The 14699-nt window shown below is 39.2% G+C and overlaps 1 protein-coding gene across 2 annotated transcripts in view; it reads left to right on the forward strand.

Moving 5' to 3' along the window:
* GABRB3 (gamma-aminobutyric acid type A receptor subunit beta3) overlaps positions 1–11885 on the forward strand; it is a 220474-nt gene extending 208589 nt beyond the window's left edge. For both annotated transcript variants that reach the window (XM_032843092.1, XM_032843091.1), the window contains exons 8-9: positions 1406–1650; positions 9957–11885. In XM_032843092.1, coding sequence (XP_032698983.1) covers positions 1406–1650; positions 9957–10298 — 587 coding nt within the window. In that variant the 3' untranslated portion in view covers positions 10299–11885. The remainder of the gene's footprint in view (positions 1–1405; positions 1651–9956) is intronic.
* Positions 11886–14699: the final 2814 nt, after the last annotated feature.

Raw genomic sequence — 14699 nt, forward strand, 5'->3', positions numbered from 1 at the left:
GGAGGACATCAAACTAAGATGCTTTATAAATACAAACCCTCACTGGAGAGTTGGGTGGGATCTGGGGCCTTAGAGAAGTGCCTTTGGTGGAATTATATGTAGAAGCTGTCTGAGCTCTGCCCTATATCTTGGGAACACTGACCTCTCTGTCCTGCCCTGTCCCCTGGCCTCAGTGACATCATATTTTTCAGGTTGCTGTGACTGAGGGACCATGGCTAAAGCTCTCACTTTCAGAAGTCTCCTTTTTGAGGGAAGACCTGACATAGCAATGAGGAGGAAGTGTTTCTCTCCACTGGGTCCTAGAAGACACGGGGATGATTGCATTCAGTGCACCAGCTGAACAGCTAGAAAAGAGATGACCCTTTGGAATGGTCTTGCTTCCTTGAAACTTCTTAATATTTTAAGAGAGAGCAAGTCTGTTGTAATATTTACTATCCACCAAGAAGTGAGCAATCCATATCTTTCCTGCATGTGTGACTTCACTCAGTTCATCAAACTCTAGTCATGTCACTGCCATGTCCCCTCCTCTCTGTGGCTTTGAATTATCCAATATGGGATATTTGTATTGAAAAAAAAAAAAGTCCATTGCTATGGTATAATTGCAAAATATGGTCCTTACATGTTTTTAGAGACTGGACTTAGCTCTGTTATGGAAACAGAAAGCATTCATATACTACTATCTAGAGAACTCAACATTATGACATTTTAAAAAAAGTTGGGAGGTATCTAGTCTATTCCCCTGGAGTATGGCAAGATTTTATGGTTTGAATAAAATTGTTAGCCCTTCATCATGCATGTTCTGAAAAACTTGTATAGACTCTTAGTTGAGGAGGGAAAGGACTCTGTGAGATCATCTGTCCTTGGTAACTTCCCTGAAATTCTCCTTTCTTTTTGAGCTCAGGACTAAATCATGTCCGCCCTCAATTTTAAAAATCATTGCCTCATTCCCCTTTTTCATAGAGCACTGTGGTAAGAATTGTTTTCTTCTGATGAGCAGACTCACTGAGCCCTCACTAATGGCCATAGATGACCCTCTTAGAGTCTTCATAGATTCATTCTTCTTGGAAGCTTCTCATCCAGACACACTGTGCTTTATATTAATTTCTGGGATCATTTTCATTTCTTCCAACTTTCTTGAAAAGCACATTCTCCTCAGTTTTCTCCATTCTCTCTCTGAGCCAGGTGCCATGGAGTGGTGCCCCACAGGGAACAGAGATGTCAGCTTCCTGACCTGAGCTGTGACCTGCTGCCCATACATGTTTCAGGCTCTGTTGCCTTCTGATCACCTAATAATATTCAGTCTACTATCTCCAACTATTTAGAGCTGTTTGAGAAAATATAAAAGTGAAACATGAGGAATGGAACTGCAAAGCTGCAGCCTCTCACCCTTCTGTTTCTTTTGTAGGGATCACAACCGTGCTGACGATGACAACCATCAACACTCACCTTCGGGAGACATTGCCCAAAATTCCCTACGTCAAAGCCATTGACATGTACCTCATGGGCTGCTTTGTCTTTGTGTTTCTGGCCCTTCTGGAGTATGCCTTTGTCAACTACATTTTCTTTGGAAGAGGCCCACAAAGGCAGAAGAAGCTTGCAGAAAAGACAGCCAAGGCAAAGAATGACCGTTCCAAGAGTGAAAGCAACCGGGTAGGCCCTCCACCAGCCTGACCACTCACCCCCATGTCTTTCACAGACCCACTCTGCCCCCTACCACTCATCAGTCACCGAAGTTACTTACCTGATCTTTAAGTGGGAGTTGTTTGGGCTTTTGGTCATAACCTGCAGTGTGGCCTCCTGAAAGTCACCAAGTTTTAGATAAAACCAAAATTAGTACAGAAACTGGAGAAGCCACAAGCTTCCAGTTTCCTCTGAAAAGAACAGAACATGTGAATACCATGTGAGATGTTGGCTCTGAACTTGACAGGCAAAAACATGTTCCAAAATGTTGCAATATTCTTTTAGTGATAAAATTACAAATGATATTGTCCAACATGTCACTGTTCTTTTTGAGAGGGCAGACCCCTCTCTCATCTACCCACTATCTGGCATAGTCCCCTAGTCCAAGGTCCTTAGTGCGAGGGAGGAGCAGTGCTCTGTTCAAGGGCTCTTGGCAAGTGTGTTCACAAAAGTCAGAGCCTGGCACAGATAACAGTAGCCAAGGATGGTGCATTGTTTTAGGAAGCCCTTGGGCTGTACACTCCAAAAGAGACCATAAATTAGGTTCACCCCCTCCAGCCTAGCATCCTTACATCCTTCTGGTTACAAAGTAGTTTTGCAATTTCATGTCATTCCTTTTTTAAATAAAAACAATATGTCATTGGAATTATAAACAGTACTTTAATGAAAGCATGTTATAGTTTCTATGTATGTTTTTCTTTATCATTTTACCTCTTGCACCCCATCAAGTTATCAAAAATGTATTTCTCCCTATGTACGTGCTGCAGTTGCTCCTACATGTCTTTATGACTTAATTCTTCTTGCTAAACTTACTTATTTCTCAAGCCTTGGTCTTTCCTTGCTTTTTCCCATGCTCTTAGTGTCTTAGTGCATGTCATGGGTCTGTTCCTTAGAGGAATGCAGAAGCTCCTTTAGAGCATTCACTGTGTCCGTAGACCACTGGTGGCCCAGAATAGGTTCACAAACACTCATGAATGAATGCAGGCAGTTAAATAAATGTAAATGGCTCCCATCCTTTCAGCAAAACATAAATAGAGTTGGTCAGAGAAACCCAGGATCTGTGAGAAAAATCAGGCTTCCAAAGGCAAAATTATCCTGAATTTCTTACTGGAAAATATACTTAGTAGCACACTGTTATGTTGCTAAATAAGTCTGCATCCTACTATGAATACACAATATGCTTTGGTCATGCTGTTTCCAAGGAAACTGGAATTCATCACATCATTATTGTTTCCATCACACCGATATACAGACACACATACACATACAATGCTGTTTTTCCAAATTCCCTCATAATTTAAACAGATTGTAAATTTGTTTCCTTTCTTCTAAATGAGATGGTTTAGACAGCCAAATTATTGTGGTACCTTGAGTATGAAGCTTAAAATTTAAAGCAAAAGCAGAAACACCTCTAACATGCACAGAGAAAAGTAGCAGAATGTGAAAAATATTTTACATCAGATATTGTATGGTAAATCAGATGCAGAGAAAAATTATATTTTATTCCCAAGGCCATTTTTATTGTTTTCCTAAAAATTTGTTTCTGTGTTTTCCCAGCAGCGTTGTTAAAGCCTTTATATGTTCATATTTGAAAAATCTATAACTATAGATCAGCAGCTAAGGTCTGAATTTGATATGCAAATTTACAGATAATAGTTTTAAACTCATATTTGATATTCTTAAAAATAAGGATTAAAAATTACTGCTGACCCACATCTAAGACTTTAATGATAATTTTCAGATGGAAGTGAATCCCCCCAAAAGCTTATATCATGTAAAGTGGATGAGTTAAGAGAAAGTGAGAAAAGAATCACAAACTTCATGCAAAAAATAAATGGCACTATGCACCTGGCCAACACCTTCAAGAATTTGTAATTATAATTATTCATTCATTCACTTTCAGTGATATTTTTCAGGGTTGTTTGTTAGAGTGGCCATCAACAGCCTCAGGGAAGTCCATCTGTGTTATAGATAGAAGCCCTGGCCCTCAGAGGGCTGCACCTGTCCTTGGACTGAAAGAGGACACTGGACTGACCACAGGGATTTGCACTGCCATTTTCTTTCTGAGGTCATATTTCCTGTCCCATAAGGGATGTCAGGGTGGTTCCCTTAGGGGCTCTGCAGGTCACCAAGAGGGATCTGTGCCACCAGTGACTGTCTTTGGGATGATGGTGTTATTGACCTTCCTATAAAACCTTAGGTAGATTTTCCTTATATTCAGTGGTTGTACGCAATTTTAACTTAGTGGTTGATTCATGAATGCTCAAACTGTTCTCGTATTCACTTAGTTTATCCTTAGACCAGTGGTACAATGTAAATCATGCCCTTAATTTATGTGTGCATAACCTCTTTGCTTTCCTGAATTGTTTCTATATTCAAGAATTAGTCTTTGATTGTGATGCATGTATTATGGTTACTACCTTTTGATATTTTTCAAGTTGACCAATTGGTATTGGAACTTCATGAAGTGTCAGAAAGTCATAATTCCTTCCAACATATCAGAGCTGCAGACTTGACATCATTCCTCTTACTAAAAAATAAGATCAGCTAGAGAATGAGTATCAATAAAGTGCTAATCTGGTGAGAGATTCTAGAAAAAAAATGAAAACCCCTTTGTGATATATTCTGCATGAGATGTTTTCTATTTGTGCCTGCCCAGGTTATAGAACAGGAAGAAAAGCTATATTAAACTCATTGATTATAATTACAGTAGATATGAGACAGACTCTTCAAAATATGAAGTATTCATATTTAATATTTAAAGTATTTAAGAGATGCAAGTCATCATCTGTCATCCTCTACAGGGCATTTCAGTCTTGTGTTTCACCAACACCACTTCCATCTGTTTTAAGAATTAAATTTTAGCTGATAGAAAAAGATTAGCATCTTTTGGGGACATATTTGTTTAAAATGTTTAGTTTCTAAGATTTAACACATTTTAATAACTCCTTTAATTCCCTTGGGGAAAAGAAAATCTTCTCATAATGTTGTTGGAAATTTTCTACACATTGCTTCACTTTTAAATGAAAACTATGTAAATGTAAAACTATAAGTCAAAAGCATCCAAACTAATTTACACTAAGCTCTTATTATCCAATATACGTTCAAGTTCCTTTCAAGATTATTGTTTTGTTTCCATTACAAGTGTTCACCCACTCTGAAGTAGAAATCGTGGAAAATAGTGTTGGTGCTTGAGACCTACCTCACACAAGCTGTGTCCCGAAACAGCTGCAAGGTAGCCATAAATGTCCAAAGCACCCAAGAGCCCTCCGCTTCTGTCAATTATTAATGATATTGGGTTTGGCTTCTCTCAAGGTAGGTTTCCTTCACTAGAATCAAGGGCACACACTTAGATCTCTGCCCTCACGGAGTCCTTTCCCAAATGCACAGCACAGGCCATAAGGGACTTGAGAAGACAGGATATTGATTCAAACAAATTTGTCATTAAGTCTTGAAAAACCAACTCAGCATTCAGTTGACCTTACTTCTTGTGTTTTCTCCATTCTTCCTGTGTGCTTCCCAAAACCACTGTGTACATTATCATCTCTTTGCCTTGGATTCTCTCTTTCCAGAATCCCTTTCTTCTTCATCCCCAGCTTAGCCTCCTTCAAGACCTCAGTCAGATGCTCTTCTCCATGACATTCCCTGGATATTTTTTTTCTACTACTTTTCCATTCTGCCTCTGTCACTCCCTTCTTCAAATAGTTGGTTTTGTCTCTGTTCTCCTAACTTCCACAGCACAAGCTCCACACTTAGGAAATGGCATGTTACACTTCACACCTATACCATGCTCTCTCTGCTAAACAGCATTTGATTCTTGGCAACTACCAGAATATGCACACTGTGGGTCAGATATGATAAATGGTCATGGAATGTGTGTCCATGAATGAGCCATCATGGACTCATGATGCTGAATGAGTCCATGGTATTCATCATCGGAATACAATGTTCTGTTGATGTGGTGTGTTTTTTTCACTTTTCTAATGGGAAGAGAAGGGACAGTTCTCAAACACAACTTTTTAAAGCCAGTTGAAGCTAAATCATTAGAACCATTGACACTGATCAGAATTAGTCTCTCATAAAATATTCCTCTCCCTTTAAAAAGAGACTTCTCATTTAGTATTTCATTCTACAAAGTCATTATAATCTCCTAGATTTTGATAGAAGGAGCCTTTCATATGGCATGTTTATAACTAAAAAAAGAGATTGTATTGCTGGCCTGTATTTAAAAATGTGTTTAAGTTTCATTATGCAGTATTTTTTTTTTAATATGCTTGTTGATTACTTGAAACTCTCACCTGTTAGACCCCTTAAGAGTAAGGATCTTTTCTTATTCACCTGTTAGGGTCTCTCACCTCACACAAGGCATGGTACGAAGAAGATATATAGTAGTTTTTTACATGAAAAATCCCAAGAGTCTGGACCTCTTGTGTGCATGTCTCCAGTGAGGTATCCACCTTCCTAAGTGGACCACTAGGCTTTTTGTCTCATGGTTTTGTTGTATTTGAAATATTACATAAAATGGAGAGAACGTTTTTTAGAGTTAATTGGTGTTTTCTTTTTTTTCTACCTTTAGTAAAATAATTTCAGTCCTCTGAGGTTCAAATTAATATATATTAAATCATTTATTATTATTGGAAAGTATACATTTCATATGACAAAAAAAAAACCAAGCAAGCATCTTCCACCTTTGATTATTTTCTGACGCAAATTTAGATAAATTTTGTTTTAAATATATCAGCTTACTATTTAAAAAAGTCTATTTAAATTATTGGTCAGTTAAATAAGGTCTAATTGAGCCAATCTGATAAGTGATCTCCGTTTGTAAAATCTCCATAAGTGATAAGTTAATATATTTCTTGTCATAATTCAAAAACATATTTTGTAGGGTATCACACCTACTCATTGCAGTACTAAAATACACTGATTGACTCTCTCTCAAGGAAAAGATGTCCAAGTGAGTCAGACAGCTCATTCACCATCCTGTTCTCTCCTGTGTGGCATAAAGCACGGTGGAAGGTACTAAAGAGAGAGAAGAGGCTACTAAGAGGCTTCTCTCCTCTAGAACACTGGTTTTAATTTTCCTTTGTATAAAGGCCAGCTCAGCTAACCCCATGGCGCTCTCCTCTCTGCTGTCTTAGCAGCTAGCTACCCATAGCTTTGAAAGCAGGTTCAAATCACCCCTTTCTTAGGGAGAGTGACTACTTCCACAGAGGACATGCTTGTCTTGTGCCCACTCCTTTGCTGGCTTTTCCTTTGTTGCCCCTCCCTTTCAGCCACACCTTAATGTGTGTCTCAGACTTCTCCTTCCACAGCCTCTTCTTACAGTGAGTGACTATCTCCCAAACCACTGGAGGTTTCAATGACTTTTTTTTTCTTTCTTTTTTTGGTAAGGGTATTAATGCTAACCATTTCAGGGCAAGATAACAAAAAGAACAGACATGGAACACATGTTCCAAATTCTTACAAAGGTCTAACATTCCTGGTACTTTTTAGATATAAGCCCCGTTCGAATTTTTCCCTCTACTGGATTAAAAAACAAAAGCAAAAAGCAGAACTCTAATGCTTCTGACAGAACTGTCAAAGCTCTGTCCCTACCCCCAAGAATGGGTCTCCATGAAGGGCCTTCTCCCCATTATCTGGGTGTTTTCTTGGTCCATTTGCATTTCCCAGCACCCCCAGGCTGGCTGTCCTCCATTCTAAGGAGACCATAGGTCTTCAGGGCCCCTCCCCACTATGGTGCTGCTGGCCCTACAGTTCAGAGGCAGCATCATGGAGGAGAACTCAGTACAGCCCAGGCTCATGTGTGCCTGCTGCTGCTACCCTGTCCCCTTGCACCCTGCACGGGTGGTATGAGTGTTTCTGCAGAGAGCTCAGGAAAGGCCAAAAGGCCAAGTGGGAGCAGGACAGCAGGCAACTCTCTCTCCACCCCTCTCTTCACTGAGAAGAGACAGAAGAGAGTGGTGATTGTGGAGCACCACTGCTGTGTGGACACAGCACATGCTGGGAGTGCTGGGATTTGCTGCAGTGATGGGAGAGGAGCCTTGCTCACAGCCTCTTGGCATTTCTCCTTTAGACTGCACTAAAGGAAACAGAAGGAGTGCGGTGCACTCCAACAGGGGTCCCTCTCCTTACTGTACTTCAGAAGAATGTCACTTTTCTACCTAGAAATCACTGTTGCTTTTTACTACCTGGAACATAAAGTTGAAATTCTTTGATGCAATATACAGAAACCCCTACTGGCTTGACTCTAATGTGCATTCCTATTCATCAGGGGGAGTATTTTCTTATTATAAAATGTTGGGAAGATGGTAATGACAGTGATAAGAATGACTACCATCCTGTCAACTGTGAGCTTAGCATGTGCCAGGACCCATTCTCTCCAAAGTCCCACTCAGCTGGTTTGCCTTTCTCAAAATACTTCTGTCATTTTTCAGGCCTTTGCTTGTGATGGTTTTTTTCTGCTTTTTGCTGGAAAATGTCTACTCATTCTTTGAGGCCCAACTCAAATGCATTTCTCCTCTGAAATCTTCCCTCTCTCCTCCTGTGGTAGTTTTGATTGCTATCATAGCAAATTACCACAAATGTAGCCATTTTAAAAAGCACCCAGCCAGTCTTTGCTCCTGGAGGCTGCCCCCTTTCTTCCTATGCTTTATCTGCAGTGCCCTCTATCAATAGAGAATCCACTGTTTCTCACCGCAAATCCCTCTGCTCTCTCCTTCTGCCACATCTCTCTTTCTCTCTTGCTTCCAGCTGGAGAATACCCTATACTTTTGAGGGCTCGTGTGATTAGATTAGGCCCATATGAATAATCCAGGCTAACCTCCCTATTGTAAGGTTTATAAGGTTAAATATGTTTACAATGTCCCTTTTGCCCATAAAGAACATACTCACAGGTCTGGGGAGTAAGGGGTGACATCCTGATGACCACACCTCTCCTTTCCCAAGCATGATTGAATGGTACTCCAAATCATGTGTTAGACATCTCAGAGTCAGTGTTGGTGCCTTTGTGCCTGAGCCTGAGTGGCCCCCAAAGGTTTGCAGCCTTTCCTGTGTCTGGGCTACTTGGTGTCTGGAAGTCACCCCACCTGTGGTCTTGGTACTGCTTGGAAGTCTGCATAGGCACCTGCCTCTTCTTAGTTGGGAATCGTCTCTCCATACCTCACCTCCTCCATATCTAGCACAATGCCTTTAATGAAACTAAAAAGTATACAGAAGATGGGAATGTGCAAATTAATATGTACTAATACATTATTGTTCCACACAATAATTAATTTAGTGAAAGTTCCATGGAAGAAACCAAAGACACTTAATCTAGTTCTAGAAGAAAGGGTAGGGCTTACACAGACAGAGATAGGACAAGGAAGATGGCCCTCTAGCAAAGGAATGAAGACAGCTGGGGGAACATAAAGCATGCTGGAGAGCTGTGAGACCGAGGGGACTATGGAATGGGCCACGTGCCCCTGAGACGGATTGGCATTGCTCAGAGAGGGGATGACAGACCCTTTAGAAAGGACCCCATTGAGGACCCCTAGCCTCAGGTATGCTCTGTGGAAATTTCATGGCAGACCAACAAATAAACAAATGGACCATTGACATCATCATGAAAAGTCTGAAGCTTTATCTGCCACAGAATAAAATGTTTAAGTTTGGCTCCAATGTGAGCTTGGGGGGTGGGGACTTTAGTCTATCATAAATATAACTCTTAAAAAAGAGGCCTCCTGCCAGGACCAGGATTGGGTAAGGAGATCATACTTGGGTAGGAGTCTGTATCTACCCCCCATCAAAGTCATCAGGAGTGTCCATTCATCATAGGAATATTTGCTTGTTTCTCCACAGTAATGTGAGTATTTTTGTATAGTCAGAAAAGGGGACAAGCTGACTTCTAAAGAAGATTGAGAAAGTATAGTTTCCATCCAGTGTCCAGTTATGAAAAATGGTGAAGACACCTAAGTTAACATCTTAAAAAGAATTTGTACTTTTTGTCTTTAGTAAGAATTTGTATCCATAATAGGAAATTTCAATTTAAAAAGCCCCCTTTATTTAATCTAATCTCCTATGTGAGAATTTTTAAATCAAGGAAATAAAATCTCTAAACTGTAGTTAAGCCTTCAAAATGACGTTTTCCATGAAAACAGTGCTGGGTTTGACAGATGTGCAATTTCTCATAATGTATGTGACATGATTGCATGGTATAAGTCTTGCTGGGTTTGTATATGAAAATTAGATTTACTGGCATGCTAGCTGTCTTAACGATGTGTATTTTCTTCAATTAGGTGGATGCTCATGGAAGTATTCTGTTAACATCGCTGGAGGTTCACAATGAAATGAATGAGGTCACGGGCGGTGTTGGTGATACAAGAAATTCAGCAAGACCCTTTGACAACTCAGGAATCCAGTACAGGAAACAGAGCATGCCTAGGGAAGGGCATGGGCGACACATGGGGGACAGAAGCATCCCGCACAAGAAGACCCATCTACGGAGGAGGTCTTCACAGCTCAAAATTAAAATCCCTGATCTAACCGATGTGAATGCCATAGACAGATGGTCCAGGATCGTGTTTCCATTCACTTTTTCTCTTTTCAACTTAGTTTACTGGCTGTACTATGTTAACTGAGTGACTGTACTTGATTTTTCAAAGACTTCATTTAACACTGAGTGAAATATTACTCTGCCTGTCAAGTTTTTATACCTGTACACACACACAGACACACACACGCAGACACACATATATACATACGCAATTGTATATATATGTGAACTTTCTCAGCATATATATAAAATACACGTGTATATGAGGATGTATGTGTTTATGTTTATACACATGGGTATGAGTACCCACGTGTATGCCAAACAAATACACATACATATATACATTTTGCAGCTATGGACAATTTAACACAGGATGCATATTAAAGAAAGTCATAGTTTTTTCTTTTTTAATTGAAAGGGACAAGCATCGTCTAAATATTATGCCTTGAGAATGAGGGCGTGAAACACAATATCATCCCAAAATGTGTCTTTTATTATCATAAGTTAGATGTTTTAGTTTAAAAATCAGAAAGAAACTCTTAGTTAAACTTCAAAAACTCATACAGTGATATTGCTAGGTTAAAATGAGTCACACACTTCATATCCTTTGTTTACTAAGTGAAAGCTTTTCAGCTTATTTGGTGATGGGGTTTACTTTCATCGGGCATACTTTTTCTGTACTGGTTTAGTGGATGAAGTGGGCCACAGGTGTGTGCTCACCTGTTGTCTTAAACACAGATAGATCCCAAGCTGATGTCTGAATGCCCATCTTTTGAAAACCCATCGGAAATGGATGGCATCTTATTGTAAGTACTCTGATGTACAGTGTATTCTTTTGTTTACTTGGAGTGGATCCAGCTTACCTGTCATGCAGGAACACAGTGGCATGTTTTGGCAATGTTTAGTTGACATTTCAATCACTGAAAATGTGCTCCACATCTCGTATGGATTTCTAGGCCTGATATCTAACAGAAAGCATAGACGTCTCAGGTTATTTGTTACTCTAAGGTAAAACCATCTAGGATGATTTTCCCCCTTGTCTTTACGTTATCAATCACTCTTATAACATTGTATGTTGATAGAAAATATATTTGCATAATATGCATATATATGTATATTTACCAAAATTTCCTTTCTTAATGCTTGCTATCATGGCAGCATGCGATGTCATATTTTCCTTTACGTGATGTAACTACTTCTGTTACCTAGAATTAAGATTGAGGCTTAAAACACTTCTACTGTTCAATTTCAGAAACCACAAAACATCTTCACACCTTTATTTCTTATGACATATTTCATAAGTACATCGAACTACTCCTAGTCTAACTAGGATGCTGCAGGAACATGACCAGTACACACCACGCATCACCCAGTGACCCATGACCGTTCTCTTGAGGCAAAGGAGAGCAACCTGAGAACAAACACAGTCACTTTTGGTTCCTTCTGATCCATAGCCTCATCAAGTATTTGGACTTTTTAAAGCTCGTAGAAACAAGACAAGGTGCACCGGTTTCATAGACGCAACCTTAACTTACTATTTAGACGAGATCTTTCTAAAGAAAAAAAAGATGATATATTTTTTGTAAACAATATTTCTATCACAGGCCTCCATAAACTGAAATGACTACAGTTGTGCAAAAAGATGTCACAGTGAAGTTAAGCATTTGGAGGGAAAAAAAAATATTCAGGAAAGAACTGCTAAATTAATACTTTATCCCAACATGCCACATATGCCTCACCCTCTTTGTTCTGTCCTAAACCAATGACCAAAATCTCTTCCAGTACTCTATTAGCTGGCACCAGTTTTCTCTGGGTAGATAGAGTCACCACCTTCCCTGAGTATGCACGTGGTGTGGGCTATCACCGTAAGCTGACCACTACTTGATTTTTCTTTGGCGGCCATGACAACCTTTAATTTGTGGGAGTCTGTCACAGTTCAAGACCCAATGTCAGGTAAAATACAACCCACAACATCTCATGCTAGAAGCAATGCCCAGTTTTATACCCTTTCCCCTCCTTCATTCCGAGCTTTCTTCAACATCTTCTTCCACCTGCTCCTCTCTGGTTTTATTTTTTATCTGGAGATTAGCCAGTGATTTCTTGGTCTTGGGCTTTTCTCTGACATTTTTTTTTTAATTTTTTCCATGGGTAACAATGAGGGATCCTAAAAGTTAAAAGAGATTGGGAAAAACCTTGTAAGTGGCCTTATCATTGTTAACATGTTAAAGAAAAAAAAAAAAAGATGTTTGTGAAGACCTTATCCCTTTCAATACTTCAGGTATATTTTTTTGTATCTAGTGATTCAAGGAGTGAGCTCCACATGCAGAAGAGGGACCCCAAAATGCAAATGAACATGGACAAAACTGTCAGTGACCGATTTAAGTGTACAATTTATACTTTTCAGAACTGTGGCATTAATTCTTTCTGGGAGAAAAATGATTCAAAACATTTTTTGATGCATAGTTGAGGTACCCAACATCAAAGGCAGAGACCCCATGGGGCTCAGAAGAGTTGCAGTCTGCTTACCAAGGTTTTCTGGATATAAATTTGCATGGTATAGTCATAATAGCTTTTGAGCTTTTTATATGCATTTGGCACCAAGACTGGGATCCACAACTTTGTAGACACTGCGATGAAGTTAATATAATAGCTATACTATAAATAGTGTTTGTAACTACACACATACATACACACACGCACACACACATACAAATACATACGTATATTCTGTAAAAAAAAACTTTTTAAGATTCTTGGGTATGTGTTTGCTTTACTCCATTTCAGAAGAAAATTACTTTTCTTCTAATAAAATTATTTTATAGCTTCTCCATTTTTAAAAGTTGTGAGAAATATTGAGAAGCAGAACTCTGTGCTGACAGAAGAGAGTTGAATTTGGTTCTCTGTTCTGTTATAATGACCTCTCATTACTCCACAGTAGTTACTGGAGCCAGTGAGCGAGCCGTATTGATGAATTCTGAACCCAGGCCTCTGACACTAATGTGAGGTGGCTTTTACCCACGTCCAGACATCTTGAGTAAGGAAAGAAAAGTTGAATTTGGAATATAATGATATTTCCTTCTCAACAACTGAACATAATAAAAAGTTAATTTTCTATGTAGTCCTGTCTTTCCAAAATGCTTCACAGGGGCTCAAATGTACAGAAGAATCTTGCTCTGACAGTTGGTTATTACCCATATTCAGATATACTTGAGACAACTCAAGAGCCCTACTACATAAATCCTTACAGAGAAAGACTGATAAGAGTTGAGTAATCTTATAAACAAGTGTTCTTCTTGTTCACCGACCCCAGGACTGTAGAGGGGTTTCACTGTCTATACCATGAAACATTCATTTCCCCCTGAATCATAAATGAAGTAGAAAGTATGTCATGATAATATTCCTGTTAGGTTTGAAGAGTACATGTACGTCTGCAGTATCATGTGTTTTTAATGCCAGCACCCAGAATTTTGACATATTCCGTCCTTCAGATTAAAGGCACTTTTCCCCTGTGCAGCTTTGGAATTAACATTTTCACCTAGGAGCTATCTCAGACAAGATGCCACACACGTTTGGGACTGGTTTTAAGGGGACAGGCACGTTGCAGCTGTAGGTGTTCATTTTCAGCATCTAGTAGATAACCCCACTGGTGTTAGTCCCACATGGTGTGTTTGATTAAAGAGAACATGTCTAACTTTGAATCTCCTGGCTTGAAATTATGAACCATCTCATAATTCTTACTTAATGCTCCACCTGAAAACAAGTCTGTATTTCTGGCCATTTTTATGTAAGCAAAACTGAACAATGGGTGAACTATTTGTTACTCATGGAATTGACTCTGGCTCTCATCTTACGTGAGCCATCGGTCAGAGTAACAATGAATCGTGGGGCAAAGAGCTGCCCAGGTGGATTAAATTTTCCCAGGACACTAGCTAGTGTGCCTTGGATTGATTACCTCTTCTACTGCATTGAAAGGTGCCATGTTTTCCGAAATACTCAATTCCCAACACCTGGGTAAATAGTGACCTCCCAGAGAGTGGCTCACACAACATGCCTCTCCCTAGGATGAGCTCCATAAACACGTTTTATCATTTTTGTCTCTTATTTCTACTTCACAAATCAGTGAATGTGTTCAAGGTAAGTACAGGATTATTCTAGTAGGAATAGGCGATTGCTGTCATGACCAACTCCCATGTTGATTTCATTTCATTGTAAAGATAAATTAAAACCCAATTTTGCTTAAGCACATTGATGTAATTTTTTGGTATTATTTGACATGAAAAAAAAACAGCAAAATTGAGTGATAGATACAATATGAAACTTGTTGATGAATGAATTCAAATTTATTAAAAAAGAACTAACTGACTTAAATACGAAGACTGATTTTTTTTTCTTCCTTGGCTATCTTTTGGTGAAATGGTGTGCTTATTTTAATTCCAGGTATTTTTAGATGCACATGCCCATTTAGGTTACTTGGAAAGTCAAAGGA

This window comes from Lontra canadensis, unplaced genomic scaffold (assembly GCF_010015895.1).
Source record: "Lontra canadensis isolate GAN:19392208 unplaced genomic scaffold, GSC_riverotter_1.0 scaffold135, whole genome shotgun sequence".
NCBI lineage: Eukaryota > Metazoa > Chordata > Mammalia > Carnivora > Mustelidae > Lontra > Lontra canadensis.